The following is a 17,652-nucleotide window of genomic DNA, read 5'->3' as shown; positions in this document are numbered from 1 at the left end:
GGCACCAATCTTTCTGTTTTTGTATTTGTTTTCATCTTTGTCTGATCTAATGTTGATACTGTATATTTTAGGCTGTTTTCTTATTGGAAAATGACATTTTGCTGTACACTTTCAGTATTAACTCAGTTAATACATAACTATTTTATGGGCGTTTGGCGTATGTAGCGTTTGTGTTGGATAATTTTTTTTCATAGGCAAATAGACACACACAAACGTAAATCCAAGATTTGGAAAGCTAAGTGGCTATCGAGCCGGGAGAGAAACGTATGACGCAGGCAATGTTGCTGGCAGCTTTCACAAAGACCCCTGCCTGCACTTAATGACAATGCGCCTGTGCTAGCTAACGTTCGGCGTTATACCAGTGAGTTCTGATTGCGGCCGGCCTTGTTGACGTTCAAATCTTGTCTTTAATTTGGGCAGCAACAGTGTCACTGTGAGTACATGATAGCTTTTGAATACCATGTCTTAGTCTTGGCAGAACCACTCTGTATTGAAAATATGATTATATCTGTGTCAGTTTAAGGGAAAATGATCTTGGGATGTAGCTAGCTAATGGTTGCTAAGCGAGGCCTTGATATTACCAAGTCAGCTAGCTAGCAACATTGGCTAACGTTACTAACAAGTCTAGCCTGTTAGAAATAGGTTGGTTGGTTCTGACCAGCTCAATAATTAACACTAGACCCATATCTGTTTACCTGTCATATGGTGCAACTGTACTTGGAGTTTGTGAATAACTGCTCTACATTGTATTTTAGCGTCTTGTTAGTCATGCTTGCTAGCTATGTAAATAGTGTCGACTTGCAGCAGCTAGCTAGCTAACAAGCCGCTAAGGATAGATAGCTAACTAAACTCGCAGCTTGTTCGGTTTGTGCGTATTCGTTTGGTGCCTGTAGGATACCTAGCTAGTTAATTTGCTAGTTAAGTTAATGAGAAAGCAGTAGAGCGATAGCAGTATTTTCTGGATAACAATGGCCTCATTTCGCTGGTACATTTCTTGTTTGCCATAGGACCAGTAAATAGCTAACGTTATCTAGGTAACGTAGCGAGCTAACTGGACTAACGTTAACGTAGCTAGCTCAATTCCATGTTGGCAGTTTGTCTGTTTAAAATATGAATCTTAGCTAATCAACTGTCACACGTGATTGTTGGTTGTCTGTATTAAAATGTAGTCCGTTATAGATGCCAACAATTAAACTGCAAAGCTCCGACGGAGAGATGTTTGAGGTGGATGTTGAAATCGCCAAGCAGTCTGTAACCATAAAGACGATGCTAGAAGGTAAGCTAGTTAGGTTAGCTTAATTAATTTTTTTGCTCTGTTACTTACGTAGATTGTCATCTAGTTGTAATTAAAATAATAGACACAACAATATCGGTAAATTCGAATGATCACTTATACTCTTAAAAACTTGTCTGCTTTGTTTTACCAGATTTGGGTATGGATGATGAAGGGGATGATGATCCCGTCCCTCTCCCCAACGTGAATGCAGCCATCCTCAAAAAGGTGTGTCTAACGTTGTGCCTTAAAGTCTGTTAACATTGACATGTTATCAATAAATTTACATATACCATATTTGTTCCTGCTGAAATGTTTGGCTAAATCGTAAAGTGCGGTGGCATGTATGACTTGACCTACCATCATGGTGACGTATGTGCGCACTGTAGCTTTACAGGTTACACTCTGAAAAGCAAATAAAGCAGAATTCCAGAGATTTTCCAGAAAAGTTCAGCATAATTCAGAATGGTTTGATGTGAAACAGTGCATTGTAGAGAAATTGCCAACTTGGATGTATTTACAATGGTGGTGGTGGGACCAGGGCTTGTGATGTGTTCCACACATATATAGACATCACAATGACCAGTGAACGTACACAGCTACACAGCATGGTGTTGCCAGGACTGGGGTTGGGAACCCCTGCCTTAACAAACATTGATGGTGGTGATCTAAAGCAGAGGTTTTCAAATCTAGATCTTGAACCCAACTGGATTTTGTAATCACTGTTAAGTATATTCAGTCAGTTACATCAACAGCTAAAGTGATCTATTAGTGACTACAAAATCCATGACACTTACAGGACACAAGATTTAAGACCTCTAACCTCTGAGAGAAACCAAGTATGCCTCATCCTCTTTTTCAGGCTTTTTAATGAGGTTTTTGGACTGCATAAAGAATGTTTGTTTTTGTTTTCATAAGTGCCACCATGATTATGAAAATGATTTCCTAGGCCCATCTCTTCAGTGCTGCAGCTGTTGGTTGATTTTATCCTTGACCTTATGAACTGTAAAGAAAGATCTTTTCAAACTTGATTCATCTTTTCACTACACATTGACTGTTTGTCCTCTAGCACACATGATTCAGCTTATTTAATTAACGAGTTCCTGGTTTGCTGGGTCAAGTGGGTTAGAGTAGGGAAAGAGTCTTTTGATTTTGGGGCCCCCAGTATCAGTTATGTTAGTTACTGAATGATCTGGTAATTTCCTTACTGTAAGAGGAGACAGTAGAAGAATTTAAATGTGTTGTCATGCAGACTACCAACTAATCATTCAGTTTATCAAGTAGGTAAATTAGAATTCATTTATCAAGTCATTGTGTTTAATCCTGTAATTGTGACATCGCTGCAAGCGTTACGTGTGCATTTTGTTTGTGTACAGGTGATTCAGTGGTGCACCCATCACAAAGATGACCCTCCACCCCCTGAGGATGATGAGAACAAAGAAAAGAGGACAGATGACATTCCTGTGTGGGATCAGGAGTTCCTTAAAGTGGACCAGGGCACACTCTTTGAGCTAATTCTGGTCTGTTGATTATATTCCTTGACATCTTTGATATAGACATTTAGAGGGATGTGTTTGAACTGTTCTAAACTCACTGCTTTAGATGTTACATGTTAATGGAAAAACAATTAGTTCATCTGTTCCTGTTCATCTTATGGGTTTGAATTTTTAAGTTGCGTGCATAGTCTTCTTTTACTTTTTAATGCTCTTAGTTTATGGTGCACATCTGTAGAATGTAGATTGAAGTCAACATTTTGCATATTCTCATGTCATGATTATTTATTTATTTTATTTATTTATTTATTTATTATTATTTTAATTATTTTTAAATAATAGCTGATTAGTTGAGTCAGGTGTTTAGTGAAGCTGAATGATGTCTTCAGTGTTCTAGCCCATGAGCACTGGAATTGTGACACAAGTGGAGTAAAGCCTTAAGTAACAGTGGAGGTGGACATTATGTGGCTAGTTGCGGAGATATGTTTTTGAGATTTTTTTTCTCCTAGGCTTTTTTTCATTGACTATTTGTGGGTTCAAAACAAAAATGAGATGGATTAGATTAGTCATTTGCAGCAGGGATACTTAATGGTCTTTTGTGGGAATAGACATACCAGTTGTTTAGTGTTTATTTATTTATTTTTTTTCCTTGCAACACAGACTGCATATTTTATGTAATCGTAGTAAAAGGGGGATGTTGTGTTTAATGGGGCTTCTTGAGTTTGGAACCAGTGACATGTTTGTCTCCTGCGTATAATGCAATACCTGTTTTGGCGTAGTGATGTAACAATGCTCTGTAGAATAAATGCCCTGTTAGTAGTAGTAGTAGCAGTAGTAGTAGTAGTAAACACTAGTAAAGCTTGTCATTTGAGTCTCAGAATATGATACAGGAATATGTTTATATCCTTTCTGACGGAAAGTAGGTTTTATTTGCATTATTTTATAATAGATTCATCAACCACACTTCCCTTGCTTTACTTTCATCTTTGCCTCCCTTGTTTAGGCTGCGAATTATTTGGACATCAAAGGCTTGCTAGATGTCACCTGCAAGACAGTCGCAAATATGATCAAAGGCAAAACCCCAGAGGAGATCAGAAAGACGTTCAATATCAAAAATGACTTCACAGAGGAAGAGGAAGCTCAGGTACATAGCAGACTCAGTCACTATGTCTGATAAATCAGTGTTTGTGATTGTGCATGAATGCCTCCCTGATACCTTATGGATATCAGATTTTGTTTCCTTAAAACTTAAGCTGCCCAAAACTTGGCCACTCTTGATATTTAACCATTAGAGAAAACTATCTCATCCTTACAGTTTAAATACGGGTATGATCAGCTAAAGAGAAAACAAAATGCATACATTTGGATGTACTTTCATGTCGTCTAAAATGCAGTGTAACTCACACTCTTCTTTCTGTTCAGGTACGCAAGGAGAACCAGTGGTGTGAAGAGAAATAAGGAAGCTCTGCTTGACACTAACACACTGTAAGGATTGTCCCCAAAACAGATTTACTGGTTGCACTGCGCTGTTCATACTTGTTGATATTCACCTGTAGACCAATAGGATGAGACCCCTTGTGTATTCATAGCATGATCTTCATTGCTTGTGTGGTGCAGAAAAAAAGTATAATTTAAATTCTTTCCTGTTTTTATTTCTCTTCATATATTCAGCAGAAATAGTCCTTGCCGCTAGAAAAAGATTTTTTGTTTGTGTTTGTTTTTTAAACTAGAGCTGTTTTCTTTATGAGGCAACCAAGTAGATTTTTGACAAATGAACTTGTTAAAATCTCAATGGTAACTTTTATAAATGCAGCCTCATACATACTGTCTTCTCATAACTCATACTGAAAAAAGAAAGAATAAAAAGTTGTGGGAAGTCTGGGAGGTGACACAAATTTTCAACTTGTCCTGTGGACTGGAAGTACTTGTTTAAGAAGTAAAATGTGTTTTCTTGCAGCTTGGACATTTACTTTGCCTATTATCATTGTAAAGAATTGGACACATTTTCTTAGTTCTGCTCTTACAATGAAGCTTAGGAATATTAATCATTAAATTCTGAAAATAAAACCAACAAAATGTGCTTGTGTTTCCTGTTGCTTTGACAGATTTGTTGCTACTGTACCTCTTGTTTAATCTTTCAGACCTGGCAAATGAACACTTATTTGAAAATATAAATCAGAATGCACTTTGAAGAAAGTAACACAAACTGTGCTTAAAGGCAAGAAATTTGAATAATTCTTGCAGCTCTTCGCTTCATTTACTTCCCAGCAAACCACACACTGCATTAGTACCTGCTACTGATCCGTGGTCCACTTTGTAATTCAAACAGCACCAATGGTCAAGTTGTGAGGATTCTGGAGTGAATTTATTATTATTATTATTTTTTTTGCCACAAGCTGTTTTGCATGGAAATGGACAAAATCTAGGCCACAACATCCTGTCTAATGTTCAAAGTAGTTCAATTGGTGAAATTTATATTACGATTTTTACTGCTATAGGATGTAGATAGGACTCTGTCATGCTAGTACCACTATAGGATGTCCTTTAAGTATATTGATCTGGCTCACTAGATTTAATCACAGGTATCAGTGTTGACTGTGTCTTAATGAGACAACATACTCAATACAGATTTCCAAAATAGTTTAATGTAATCAAAATGATGTTCCACCAAAGAAAAATAACAAATCCACTTGTATTAAAATAGAGAGGAAAAAATGTCTAAGTTTACTTTGCGTGTATTGTCGGTCATGAATACTGATTTTTTTTTCTTTTTTAAATACATAGAGTAGATAAAAGGAGCAGTCATGTAGAACAGCTCCCTCTGCTGTATATGAGGTGAACAAGCACAGTAGTTTGAGTGCAGCAGAAGAACCATATTCGGACATTATATTGACTTAAATGAACGCTCCATTTGAACATGGGAAACTTGCACTTTTATTCCATGTCAGAATAGATTCATTGAATGAATACTGATTGGCTTGCATATAGAGCAGTTTGACAGCACAGACATGAAGCATTTTCTTTTTTTGCTGACTATTTCTGATGCTGAAAAGACATGCACATACTTCATTTTACACAGTGGTGTTTGGATCAATGACAGACATACTACACACTATTTCAACTCTATAGAACAAAATCTATTTTCAAAAGTGGCTTTTTTAATGTAAGAAAAACAGAAAGACTATGAAAACAACCAATTTTTTTCTTTTTTTTTTACATAAAAACATATAAAAGTTTAATTATATATAGAGAATTCCATATCTATAAAAAACAGATTTACAACACTTGAAATAGAACGCATTTGGTTTTTCAAGAAAGTTTTACAGGCCAAACCAGGGAAATGGAAGGACTTGGGATAAGTTTTCTGGATACACAGGTTGATCCTGGATGTTGTAGGGCAGTGCCCAATCTTTTTCCAATCTTAGAGGGCCAGTGTGACTGCAGGTTTTCACTCCAACAAAGCAGAAGGTCACCTGATAAAATGTTTGAAGGCTAAGACCAACTGATTAAACAAGTAGAATCAGGTGTACTTCAGCTTGTTTGGAGTGAAAACCTGCAGCCATACTGTCTTCTTTGAGGATAAGATTGAACACCCATTGTAGGGTTTTCATTCAATAATGCATTGCCATTAACTGTAATGTGTAGTCATGACAACATTTACAGAAAACTTGCTCTTGATCATTTGAAAACATTTTCTGACTTTTACTCGCCATGTGGGGAAGCACCTGTGGAATCTATTATAAAAGAAAATGCCTTCACTGATTAGAAAGGAATAGCTGCTCTTTCTCCACTTGGAAGAAGAGGGCAAACCAAAGCACAAAACACCTTAGACAGGATATAAGACTGTCCACGGTTAGCATTTTCCTTTTGTGCTTGGTGCTGGTATAGGCTCCCGATGTCTGATCTGTATTCCATGCCGTCTCTAGTGAAGGTCTTGGCGGATGACGAGCAGGTGGATTTGAATGGAGGCAGATGGGTGTTGATGTTAGTGGGCCTGGGGTACAGGGCAGCCTGGCTGGAGGTTATGGACAGTTGTCTGTTTTAACTCTGCTGAAGGCAAGAGAGAGTTTACTGGATCTGAGAGGACAGGGCAGAGTGTTGGAGTGTTTTCTGTTCTGTGCTGTATGGAGATTGCTGATTGGTGACGTAAGGCAAAGTGAGGGGCAGTGTGAAGGAGAGGTGGGCTGTGGCAGGTGATGGACAGGAGAGGAGGGCGAGTCTATAGCACTTCCATCGGAAGAATGGGGGCTGGTGCACTGTCCTCCTTGAAGGTAGCGAATGCACTTCTTTTTCCTCCTAGGAACAGTCAAGAGAGTTATCTGTGAATAAAGCGTGGATGTAAAACGTCACAAATACGTACACTCATTTCATCATAAAGACAGAAAATAAAAGGTCAAACACCTGCATAATCAGATGTACCAACTGATATTGGTGTATTTGAAATCACAAAAAAGTCAATTTAATATAACAAGCTGCGTTATTATTTCCCGCATTTGAGGCAGATACAAAAAGATTTTTAAGCATATTCTTTTCAAAACCCATTGAGTTAAGTAAGTAAAACATCTTAATGCAAAGGAACCACACATTGGGCTGATTATAGACATGGAAGCAAACAGTTTGTTCCCCCTTTATGTCAAGCTGAAATAGCTTTTGGACAGCAGATCTAAATTCTTCACTACATGACATAGCTACATTGTTTTACATAGTTGATTAATTTTTGAGGGACATGATCTCTGTTTTAAGTTCTTGTCTTTGGATATAGCCCTAAAAATAAGAGCACCAGCATTATGCATGCTAATTAATTAGTATACTGTTCTTGTGAAGTATTGTGTAAATACTTATAAAAATGAAAAAAGTAGTACCCCCCTATACATTTTAAATAGGTAGCTGGCTTTGTAAATAGATGGCTTTGTAAAGATAAACTCATGTTTCAAATCTGAAACCACTTTCAGTTGTGATGAATTCTTTTAGTGAAACCAAAACTACAGTCTTAAATGCTCGCTAATTCATGGATTATATTGTTCAAGCAGTCAGCAGGTAATTCTTGCATTCTTGCTTGCATCTTTGAAATGCTCATTAATGGCACAGTGAAGGGAATGTTCCAATAAACAGTACTTATTTTAGATAATAAAGGTAACTTTCTCTAGACTGCCACTACTTTAGAAGATTAAGGATCAACACAATTAAATAAATATTTTAATTTGTCCTTTGACATGGTTGGTTTCTGGTCTGCAGCCATAGATTCCTACTTAGGATTTAGTGCGCACACACACAAATATTATATCAGCAAATATGAGCATAAAACACACACACATATATATATATATATATATATATATATATATATATATATATATGTTTTATGCTCAACAAAATACATCATTGGTTATCTAAGCTGCTCATCCTCTTGGGTCACAAGAGGTGCTGGAGCCTATCCCAGCGGTCATTAAACGGGAGGCAGGTTGCTGATCCATCACATGGCAAACACACAGACATATACATTAACACTTTTATTTGTGCAGGAATGTTCGTGTATCAGTTATAATGTTGGATTAATGGTGTTAGAAAGTCAACAGGCTAAACAGTTAAGGTGCTGCGTCTTAAAACACTACAATAGTGAAAGTGAGGAGAACAGGAAATACTTTCATTTCACTGGCAACAAAACAAGAAGTGTCAGCTGCTACAGCCCTCCTTGGTGAGTTTCGAACAAATCAAAGTAACGCACAGCGCCTCTCCTCCGCATGAAAGCATCTCAGAGAAGAACGTTAGTCACTTTTGGCCACCGCAGAGATGGGCGCGTCTCGCAATAAGCGCTCCCCAAAAATGTCAAAATGTGCCATCAAATGCATCTGAAGCTGACCGCATTGTGATAACAAGAGAGGAGACAGACAAGAGAGGGGGGAGTGGGGAGCGATATGGAGTTTGTGGGGAGATGCGTAGGTGTGAATGGCATCAAAAGTGCAGCAGTTCTGACAGAACTGCTCTGGGTGTTGTTTGGTCTCAGGGGTTTGCTGGAGCTTTCTAAACCACAAGCATCTTGCTTTTTTTCTTGTTGTGTGTGAAAGTATCATGTCCGGATGTTTCCATGACGTGATGATGGGGGAGACACATAGACACATATAGAACAGGCTTTGCAAGAATAGTCCTGCTGACAATGCTGAAGCTCACTCTGCTGTGAGTAAAGTATTGATGGCTTCTTTAAGAGCAATGTTATAGAGTATAGGCCTGAGCTACATTTTAAAACGGAAAAACTTCTCATCCTTTTTGTGCTACAGTCAGCATGTTTTAGGATAACTTTTTTTTTTTACTTATTTTAGATACAATGATTAAATGTAAGACAGGACAATTTTAGATTTTTTTGGTACATAAACATAAACAGTCTCAAATAGTGTCAAACATAGTCAGAATAGTGTCAAAATGGTAATACAAGGAATACTCTGTTTTTATTTAGAATTTTATATAGATAGAAATTAATAAACTATCTGCTGTATCTGTAGCATAAGGTCGATTATCACAGGCAGTAATTTCAGTGCCTTGTCTTGTACACACGTTGTGTTTGACTTAACTCAGAAGTGAAAAGTTGGAGCTCAGAATTATATCATGTTCAACTTCCGTGTGTTGAGCTACAAAGTGGAATAAAACATGGACGTCTATGAAAAGCGAGTGATGTTAGCACCTTTAGTACCTTTAACGTTCATGATATATTTACCTCAAAAGACTGAACTTTATGATCAATGTTAGATTCAACAAATTATACTGTATGCTGATTGATCTTAAGCAAATATTACTATAATCTCATTTAAAAGTAAAGCAGTGGTACTTTTTCATGTCAATTCACATTGTGAGAAGCCTTGTTAATATGACGTTGTATGCTGAACTCAGAGATGAGAATACCCCCCCCAACTTTCTGAGTAGGAATTCCCAGGTTTTTTTTTTGTTTTTTTCCTAGTCAGAGGTAGAAAATTGCAAGTTACGAGCTTTAGGTGAGCGCAGCCTCCTGTTCATTCAAAAGACAATTATAATAGCGGACCGGTGCAAGTACAAGGAAATGCTTCAAACTTACTGTCCATGGTAATTGATCATACAATATAGATGAAATAAAAAAAAAAAACACAGGAGTTCTGCTTTCATTTTAAATTTTGATCATGTAGACTTGTTGACTTGGCTTTTTCTTTACAAAAACATTGATGTGACAGAGTTGGTTTTGGCCCCTAGCGTGACTCCAGTGTAGTGAAAGGATAGCATGTAGAGCTGTGCATAGCAGCAAATGAAAGACAGGGGGAAGGTTGGACAGATAGAGGGATGACAGGAGAGCAGAGGTACACACCTGCATGGGCCACACCAGTCCGTTTGTTGGCTGAGGCCGAAGCGAGCTCGGCATTTCTTAGGGGAGCCGGGTTCTGAGCACAAGGCAGCATGCGTGTACACAAAGAAAAGAAAAAAGAGCAGGAGGAAGAGAGGAACAGAGGGAAAGGGGGAAGTAGAAGGCAAGGACAGAGAAGTGAAGCGTTCATAGACAGAAAAAACACGGATCGGCATTAAAATCCAAGTTAAGTTGTGACTTTTTGCCGAAGGTTTCAGGACATTAACATAAAGGAAAGTTTCACCTAAAAACATATTTACTTCACTGTTGATTGCTGGTATGCTGAGAGCATACTTTTTATTTTAAAACCCTTGGAAGTTCTCTTTTTTGGGTAATATAGTACTACGGTTATCCTATAGCCTTTTGCTTAGTATGTCAGTCTGGAACTGAAGCAAATATGAAAACAAAATTTTAAGATACATTTTGTCTTTAAACGTTACGTTTCTTTGAAGTATGCATTTTAAATCCATCAGCTTAGTAGCATCCTCTTCAGAGTGTCAGTATCCCATGTTCCTGAAAATTGCATCAATTTTGACATGCTGAAAACAGACACTTTTGTCTAAACTGATGAACATTTACATAAAAATCCCTGCAAATGTGCAGGGATTTTTATGTAAATGTTCTGCATTTTGTTAAATACTGCATTAAAAGCTTTTTATCAAAAGAGCATGAGATCATTCGTACCATAATATATTTCTGAGTAAAACGCAGTATTAGCGAGCGTCTCTGGAATGATGGGCGGGGGATGTGAAATATTACATTTGTGGTAAATATTATTTTTCCTCGCCTGCTGGTGCTTGGTGATGTAATAAAAACATTTTAGATGTGGGCTGAAAATTACAGGAAAATAAAAATGTATCTAAATGATATGATGAATTGTGCTTAGTATGACCAGGGACATGAACTAACAAGGTAAAACAGGTCAATTTGATTGCAGGTTGACTTTAAATAGTTTAGAATAAGTTTGATTAGCTTGTAAATGCAATGAAACTGAAGCATGGTTGTACCTGTGGTAGAATCTTGTTGCTTGTCTCTTTTTCTCCTTTTTCTTTTGCCCTGTGGGAAGAAGACATAGAAAGGCCAGATAAAGGACAATTGTTCTTTGTGCAAGAGACAACTGAAAATGTGGCATGACTGCAGTGTGTGAAATGTCTACCCAGACAACTGAAGCTAGATTATGTGGATTGGGATCATGGCCAGGTAATTATTCAAGATAAGTAACGTACACTTAACATTTCATTGATAATACATTCAGAGACTCTGTCTCTTTTAACTCGTTAAAAACTACCTCCAAAGAAACTGGGGCACATGAATGTCCATCTTTGGGATATTGAATGTGGAACTAGATGTGTTAAATTATTTTCACTTGGAAAAACAACAAAGCATGTCATTTGACCAGGGCAGACAACTGCAACTATACAACTGCATATAAAAGAAACACAACACTGCTCACTGAATTTAGATCACCATGCGCTTATTATTGATTACTGATTAGAGTAACAATATATGTTTGCTTGCGCAAAATGGTGCCTTGTGACAGAAACCAAATAAAAATCTAGAAATTTTAGCTTTGTTAGAATTGTAGCTTTGTTACATTTCAATATCACAATCAATGCTGTAACACTGAGAAGCGTAAAACAAAAAACAGCAATATCTGCTCTCTTGACATAAAGGGGTTAATTCATTCTAACCTTCTCTTTTTAAAGAGCACTATATGGCAGTCTTTATTAAATGGAGAAGCAAGAGAAAGTGGGAGTTCATCTTTCTGCTATCTTCCACCCCCTCTTTCCAGAATCCGCTGTACGCTTCCTGTTTGCATGTCTGTGATACAACACTGAGGGTAGACCACAACTCTGTCACACTTTCTCCCCCTCATCCTCTGCCAGAACAGGTACTTGTTTGGTTTAAGCCTGACAAGATCATCTTTCAACCATCATTTCAAATTAGTTGCGGGATCATTGCTAAGGAAGCCTTAAGTTCAGATGCCACTCGCTTCAGATAATGTGGGTACCTTATCAAACCAATCTCTGACGCATTTTTAGTTGCTGTTAATTACGACAGCCAGGAAGACAACATCTTTCAAAAAGGAAGTTGCATCACAAAACCCCCAAACACTGTCAACGATAACACTGTGGACGATAAACAAGGAGTGTTGAGAGTTATTTTTCTGCGTCTATGTAAGAGTGAGGCTCTAAAATGTCTCAAGAGGCTCTCGATTTCAATTAGATGGATAAGTAGAACTTATTAGTTTTTTTTTTTCTTTTTGTATGAGTGAGCGTTCTATGGTCTGATCTATTATCCAAAGCAGTCCTGGATATACTTAATTTACACACACAGCAGTTAGTTGCCCTGTGAGCCACAGCACAAATGCATGTCACTGGTGAGCTACCACACAAGGAAACTGCATTAGAAGCTGTATATTTCAGTATTCATTTTTTGTTGTTCAGTCCTCATGAGGTCTTTTACCAATGAGTCCATTTTTATGGATGAAATAAGTGGATGTGATTTTTTTCACACCATAAATTTCACATTAAGTCTGATATGCTTTTAGTATTAAACAAATACTCTGAATGTGGGAAAAAACGGATCCACCAAGTAGTAATGCTAACCACCAATATGACTTAAAGAGCAAGATGCTAGATAACAGCCTATTCTGCTAAAAGTGTTTAGCAGCATGGCGAGTTCTGCCCTAGATATACTGTATATGTAACTGTTATATACTTTTTAAATAATGAAAATACTAGTAATATGATAAATCAGAATATAATTATCAATTGTCAAATTTTTTAAATTTTAACCTCAGCCCTACTGAAAATGTCCAGATTGTATTCTAATGCTGGAAATTAGCACTAGATTTACCAAATGTTATGTGCTTTACCAAGGCATGTACACACGAGGAATCCAGTAAACACTGTCTAATTTTTGCTCATATAAAATTTGTTCATATTTGTTCTTGGCATTTTTATCTCTTTTAAAATGGTGTAAGTGTCCATGAAAAAAAATCATATACTTTCAAACATAACTCCAGTTCTAGCTTTCTGCACTTCCATCCGTTAAATAGGTGTAAAAAAAATATATTTAAATTAAATTCCACAAGGACGTAGGACAGGTTTCTGCAAAGGATGACACTGTAGTAGTTACCCAGAAAGAAATTTTAAAACATGACCTATAATCAATATAACTTTGTATAGCATGAATTTGTCAAGTAGAAGTAGACAGCAGTTTAAATGGTTTAATCCTCAGAGTGGAACATGGGCATATATCCAGCTGGTGCCCTCACAGAGGCGCCCTGTGGTCAAACACTTTCGTTCAGCCCTCCTACAAAATATCAATCAACTTTTGTCCTGAACTACCAAGGTGAGATAGCAAATGAATGAATAAGAATCAGTCTTAAACTTCAGTCACCTCTTATTGTCACTGTGATTAAACAAATGTTTTTTACATCAAATATAAGCTGTTAATGATGTGATTTTTTTCTCTGAATATATGCTTGTGCTGTACTGCATTTAACAACAACGGCAGAGGCTGAAACAGCACTGTGTGATCAGAAACTCTGGCAGTATTACTGTTATTTCCTTTTGTCAAATTTGCTTCATTTTCACCTATTATAGTATTATGCATACAACATTGGAAGCATGGATGATACTACTGATTTGTATAATGATCTGTGCAATGTTTGACACATGAACAGACCGAAACAGACAGCACACAACAGAATGAGTGAGTTAGTTAAAATAACAGGTCATTAGTATGTGTGTGCACTCACATAGTTGTCTCGGGCAGACCAGCTGGGATAGAGTTGCATATGGAGCTGCCGCTCTTTCCTGGCAAGCTCGTAGTACTTAGCCTGTTCCTCACGAGTCAGAGCATGCCACTGCAGAACACATACACACACACAATATAAATGAAGTCTCATACTGGGAGGTCTCTTACTGAGTTCAGTTGACTTATAATTGTTAACTATGTAATGATTACGTTGACATATAGTATATTTGAGCAAATGATGTGCCCAATGTCATCAAGTTAATTCAGCAAATTAATTTTGTGCACTATTGTTCAAAAGTTTGGAATATTTTTTTTCCAGTAACAAATTAACAAACTGTTGAAGTTTCATGTATAAAATGATTCAATATTTCCAATATTTCACAGGCTTCAAATTTGTTGGAGGCTGTAACAAATTTGTCTATGTCTATAATGAAGAATAGAGCTGTATTTGAGTCCATGATGAATGAGTTACAATAAAAATTAACATCTAGAATGTCTTGTATTCGAAACATTATTACCTTCTAGGTGTTCCCAAAAATACTTAAAATACTGAAAACAAATCATCTTAAAATACCTTCAGGTGTCTGACTTACATTATTCTAATCTACACTGTATAAGTTATCATCGAATAAAATAACAGCAATTATTAATATGACCAGCTATTGAACTAGCACTTCATAAAGAACAAAGACCTTGTGTTTATAAATAATTATATACACAAATGACTATACATTCTGAAGGATTTTTACAACTATTCTGGGCTATAAAATCAGACATAGTGCAGTACAGCATTAGTAAGAATATCCTAAATGCCTAAAGCTCTAAATGGTCATAAGGTATGTGTTTAGAGTTTCCTCACCCTGCGTCCCAGGATCTGATTGATTGCTGCGCTCTCCTTCAAAGTGCATTCTGCAATGACTTTTGCCCTCATCTCCTTCATATAAAGCATGAAGGCATTTAGAGGCTTCTTGATGACTGGCTTCTTGGGCTCTCTTTCTCTCTTTGGCTCAGAATGAGGCTTACTGCAATACAGGAGAAACATTTCTTTCAATGTTTCAGACATAATAAGAGTTTAATAAGAATAGAAAATGTTCGCATAAAGATTTTTCAAGCTCACATATTAGATTTGCTGCAGCTTTTCAACTGTTACAAGCTTCATCGGGCAAATATTTAGTAAAAATAATTCAACCACATAAGATAACTGAATAATGGGCTGACATCAAGAGAGTTACATGTTACCAAGCAGTCACTATACAAGTTCTGTTGTTGTATAGAGGCTCTCTATAATTGGTCATGACACCCATGATTTACTCCAAAGTGTGCATAGTGATGTAATTTCATGTCCTTGGCTGGCTAAATATGAAAGTCCTCCCCCCTGCACCTTTAACCTTTTAAATTTTGCAGTAAATACTGTAAAAGCTACTTACGCATACATGTTCCTGTCAAACTGGTCATGCTCTTGTTTGCCCGATGGGGGCACTATAGCTGGGTGTGGGATCCCTGTAGGGTGCATACTAGACGGCCCCAACATCAGAGAGTGAGAGAACCTTCAAAAATAAACAAACAAGAAGAACAAAGTCATTTCATTTATTACAAAATTAAGAACACACGACCTGGTCTATAGAGCTATTAAAAAGAAACTCAGAAAAACATCAACTTTACATTAACATAACCTTATTTATTATAAACACATAAACATGTCATATCCAGATAAATCAGACAAAAATCTATGGCTTGAGTTTCCCATTAATAGCTCCGAAAGTCCTCACACTTAAAGTTGTAAGCCCAGTCCTCATTACGCACTCTGTTGTGAACAGCAGATGGCACTCTGCTTGCATTGTAAATGGCTGGTTTTGCAATAGAAGCACAATGAATATTGCTGTTAAGTGAAACATACTCTTGATCACAGCTAATATCTCAGAGAGCCGTTTTAGATATTACACTGCTGTTACATTTCCAAGACTAGTATAATTTGAATTATAGGGCGTTTTCACACACGGTCTATTTCAGTGTCTGGAGTCTTAGTGAGGACCACTGAGGTCATGGTTTTCTGGGCATACGTGAACACGTCAAACGAACTCAGACCCCTCTAAACGGCCCAAAAAAATGAATCGAACTCAGACCACCTCTCATGTGACTTGTGTATTGTGAAAACAAAACAGCCCCAGTCCGCTTTTGCTTCATGGTAAAGACCTCGAGGCTTACCATATGCACACAGCCACAGTCTTCCAGCACTTCAGCGGATAAAAACAGACCAACAAGGATCATTTGTAAGCTACCACTCAGGATAAAGCCTGCTCATGATCTCACGACAAGACAGCAGTGCTGACAAATTAAAGCGATAGTATGCGAGAGCCCGTGTGATTTTACCATGATCAAGGCTGATGTTAGGCACGCACGCAATGCAGTGTTTGAAGCTGCTTTCACACTGTACGCTGAGTGAATGACACATTTTTTTCACTGCTGACGCAGATTTTCACCGGGTGGACAAACGCAAATCGCAGGGTCATTTTCGAATTTCGGCCAGTCGTTTCAGCACGCCCAAGAAGGGCAGCAGCAGTGTCTGTTGGTTCCTCTAGCCATCCGAAAGGTTAGATTTATTCAGAGAATGCTGCCCACTTTTGTGAACACTGAGTGGTGTGGAAGGGTTCTGAATTGGAGCTATGGTCTGAGCAAGAAGTGGTCTGAGATCTCATCAATGCTAAAAAGGACCTGAAAGTCCTCTTTATAGTCTTTCAGTCCTCTTCATAGTTCACTTACATTGTGAACACAAAAAGCAGAGGTCATTTGCAGTTGGTTCCCTTTCATTTACACTTTAACAGAACAAGGTTTGGTTCATTTAAAAAGAACTATATGTGAAAACACCCATAATAGGAATTGTGTTGAGCAAACAAAAATGCCATCATAAATGAAAGTTTGACTTTGAAACAGAAATTATGGTTTGATCATCTTCCTACTTTTTGTTAATTCAAAAAAAAAGGAAAAAGCATTGTTTATTCTTTTCTTTGTTCTACTTTCATGAGCAGAACATGTGCGACATTTAAACATAACCCATTTTCCCCAGCTTGGCTTTATTACTTCTTGCAAGTATATTAATGTGATTTGTTCACAGAAATGTGGTTTTGGGTTACAAAGGAAGGATTTCATGATGGAGCCGACTTATAATGGGAAAAGCCACAACAATGGATTGCAGGCACTTTGCAGCCCTGCAGCAACTGCAGCATTGGGTGCAGGGATGCCTCTTCCCATCATCCACCTCAAGACAAGGCATGGAGCTGACCGCACACAAAGCATGAGGCTTATACACAGCAACAAGCAGTCCAAAAACCCTGTTTATTCAAATTTACTAGCATTAATACTCTTCAACTTCTTCCTTCTCTTTCAAAAGTGGAATTCCACTGACAGATCTTATTTGAGATGTTCTGAAGTATCAATAGATAGCTGCTTTAATGACCACAGATCTGAAAAAGTTAGTATACTGATCTTGTGCTGCTGGCCTTGAGATCACCTAGAACTATAAAAATTTGGCACTGGTCTAGATCTAGGATAATGTGTTTTAGAGTTTTTGGTACAGAAACAGCACCCTGCCACCTTTAATGTTTAAACAGTAATTAAAGCAATATTCCAACATTTTCTAATCTCTACCTGTCACATCTGTATTCTATGCTTGATGATTGCAAGAATGTACTCTAGGACAAATCTAGGTGATACTCTTCAATTTCATCAAATTGATGCAGTTTGGACACAAAGACATTGCA

The 17,652-nt window shown here is 37.4% G+C and overlaps 2 protein-coding genes across 6 annotated transcripts in view; one reads left to right on the top strand and one right to left on the bottom strand.

Annotated features, from left to right (window-relative positions):
• The first annotated feature begins 276 nt into the window (after positions 1–276).
• On the top strand, positions 277–4,846 carry skp1 (S-phase kinase-associated protein 1). Of its 2 annotated transcripts, none has more exons than XM_036588374.1 (6): positions 277–433; positions 1,180–1,276; positions 1,428–1,501; positions 2,650–2,793; positions 3,770–3,910; positions 4,189–4,846. In XM_036588374.1, exons 2-6 carry the CDS (start codon positions 1,180–1,182, stop codon positions 4,222–4,224), a joined length of 492 nt encoding a protein of 163 aa, XP_036444267.1. In that variant the 5' UTR covers positions 277–433; the 3' UTR covers positions 4,225–4,846. The 2 variants fall into 2 exon arrangements, with proteins under 2 accessions (XP_036444267.1, XP_036444268.1); XM_036588375.1 differs by having other exon boundaries at positions 302–433; positions 1,170–1,276.
• A 545-nt stretch (positions 4,847–5,391) lies between these two features.
• Positions 5,392–17,652, bottom strand: part of tcf7 (transcription factor 7) — a 54,013-nt gene continuing 41,752 nt past the window's right edge. For 2 of the 4 annotated variants that reach the window (XM_036588368.1, XM_036588370.1), the window contains 5 exons: positions 15,322–15,441; positions 14,754–14,916; positions 13,896–14,003; positions 11,137–11,185; positions 5,392–7,062 (listed from right to left, as the gene is read on the bottom strand). In XM_036588368.1, coding sequence (XP_036444261.1) covers positions 6,986–7,062; positions 11,137–11,185; positions 13,896–14,003; positions 14,754–14,916; positions 15,322–15,441 — 517 coding nt within the window. In that variant the 3' untranslated portion in view covers positions 5,392–6,985. Of the gene's footprint in view, positions 7,086–11,136; positions 11,186–13,895; positions 14,004–14,753; positions 14,917–15,321; positions 15,442–17,652 lie in introns of all 4 variants that reach the window. The other 2 variants (XM_036588369.1, XM_036588372.1) reach the window with 1 other exon arrangement.

Source organism: Colossoma macropomum, unplaced genomic scaffold, assembly GCF_904425465.1.
Source record: "Colossoma macropomum unplaced genomic scaffold, Colossoma_macropomum, whole genome shotgun sequence".
In the NCBI taxonomy this organism is placed as follows: domain Eukaryota; kingdom Metazoa; phylum Chordata; class Actinopteri; order Characiformes; family Serrasalmidae; genus Colossoma; species Colossoma macropomum.
Note: the sequence above shows the minus strand (reverse complement) of the source record. Positions and strands in the feature narration are given on the sequence as shown.

Excerpts from the sequence above, each read along its gene's own strand:
- skp1 (XM_036588374.1), top strand. The coding sequence starts at position 1,180 with ATGCCAACAATTAAACTGCAAAGCTCCGACGGAGAGATGTTTGAGGTG. Across the intron at positions 1,277-1,427 it reads CATAAAGACGATGCTAGAAG|ATTTGGGTATGGATGATGAA; the intron begins GTAAGCTAGTTA and ends TTGTTTTACCAG. Across the intron at positions 1,502-2,649 it reads ATGCAGCCATCCTCAAAAAG|GTGATTCAGTGGTGCACCCA; the intron begins GTGTGTCTAACG and ends GTTTGTGTACAG.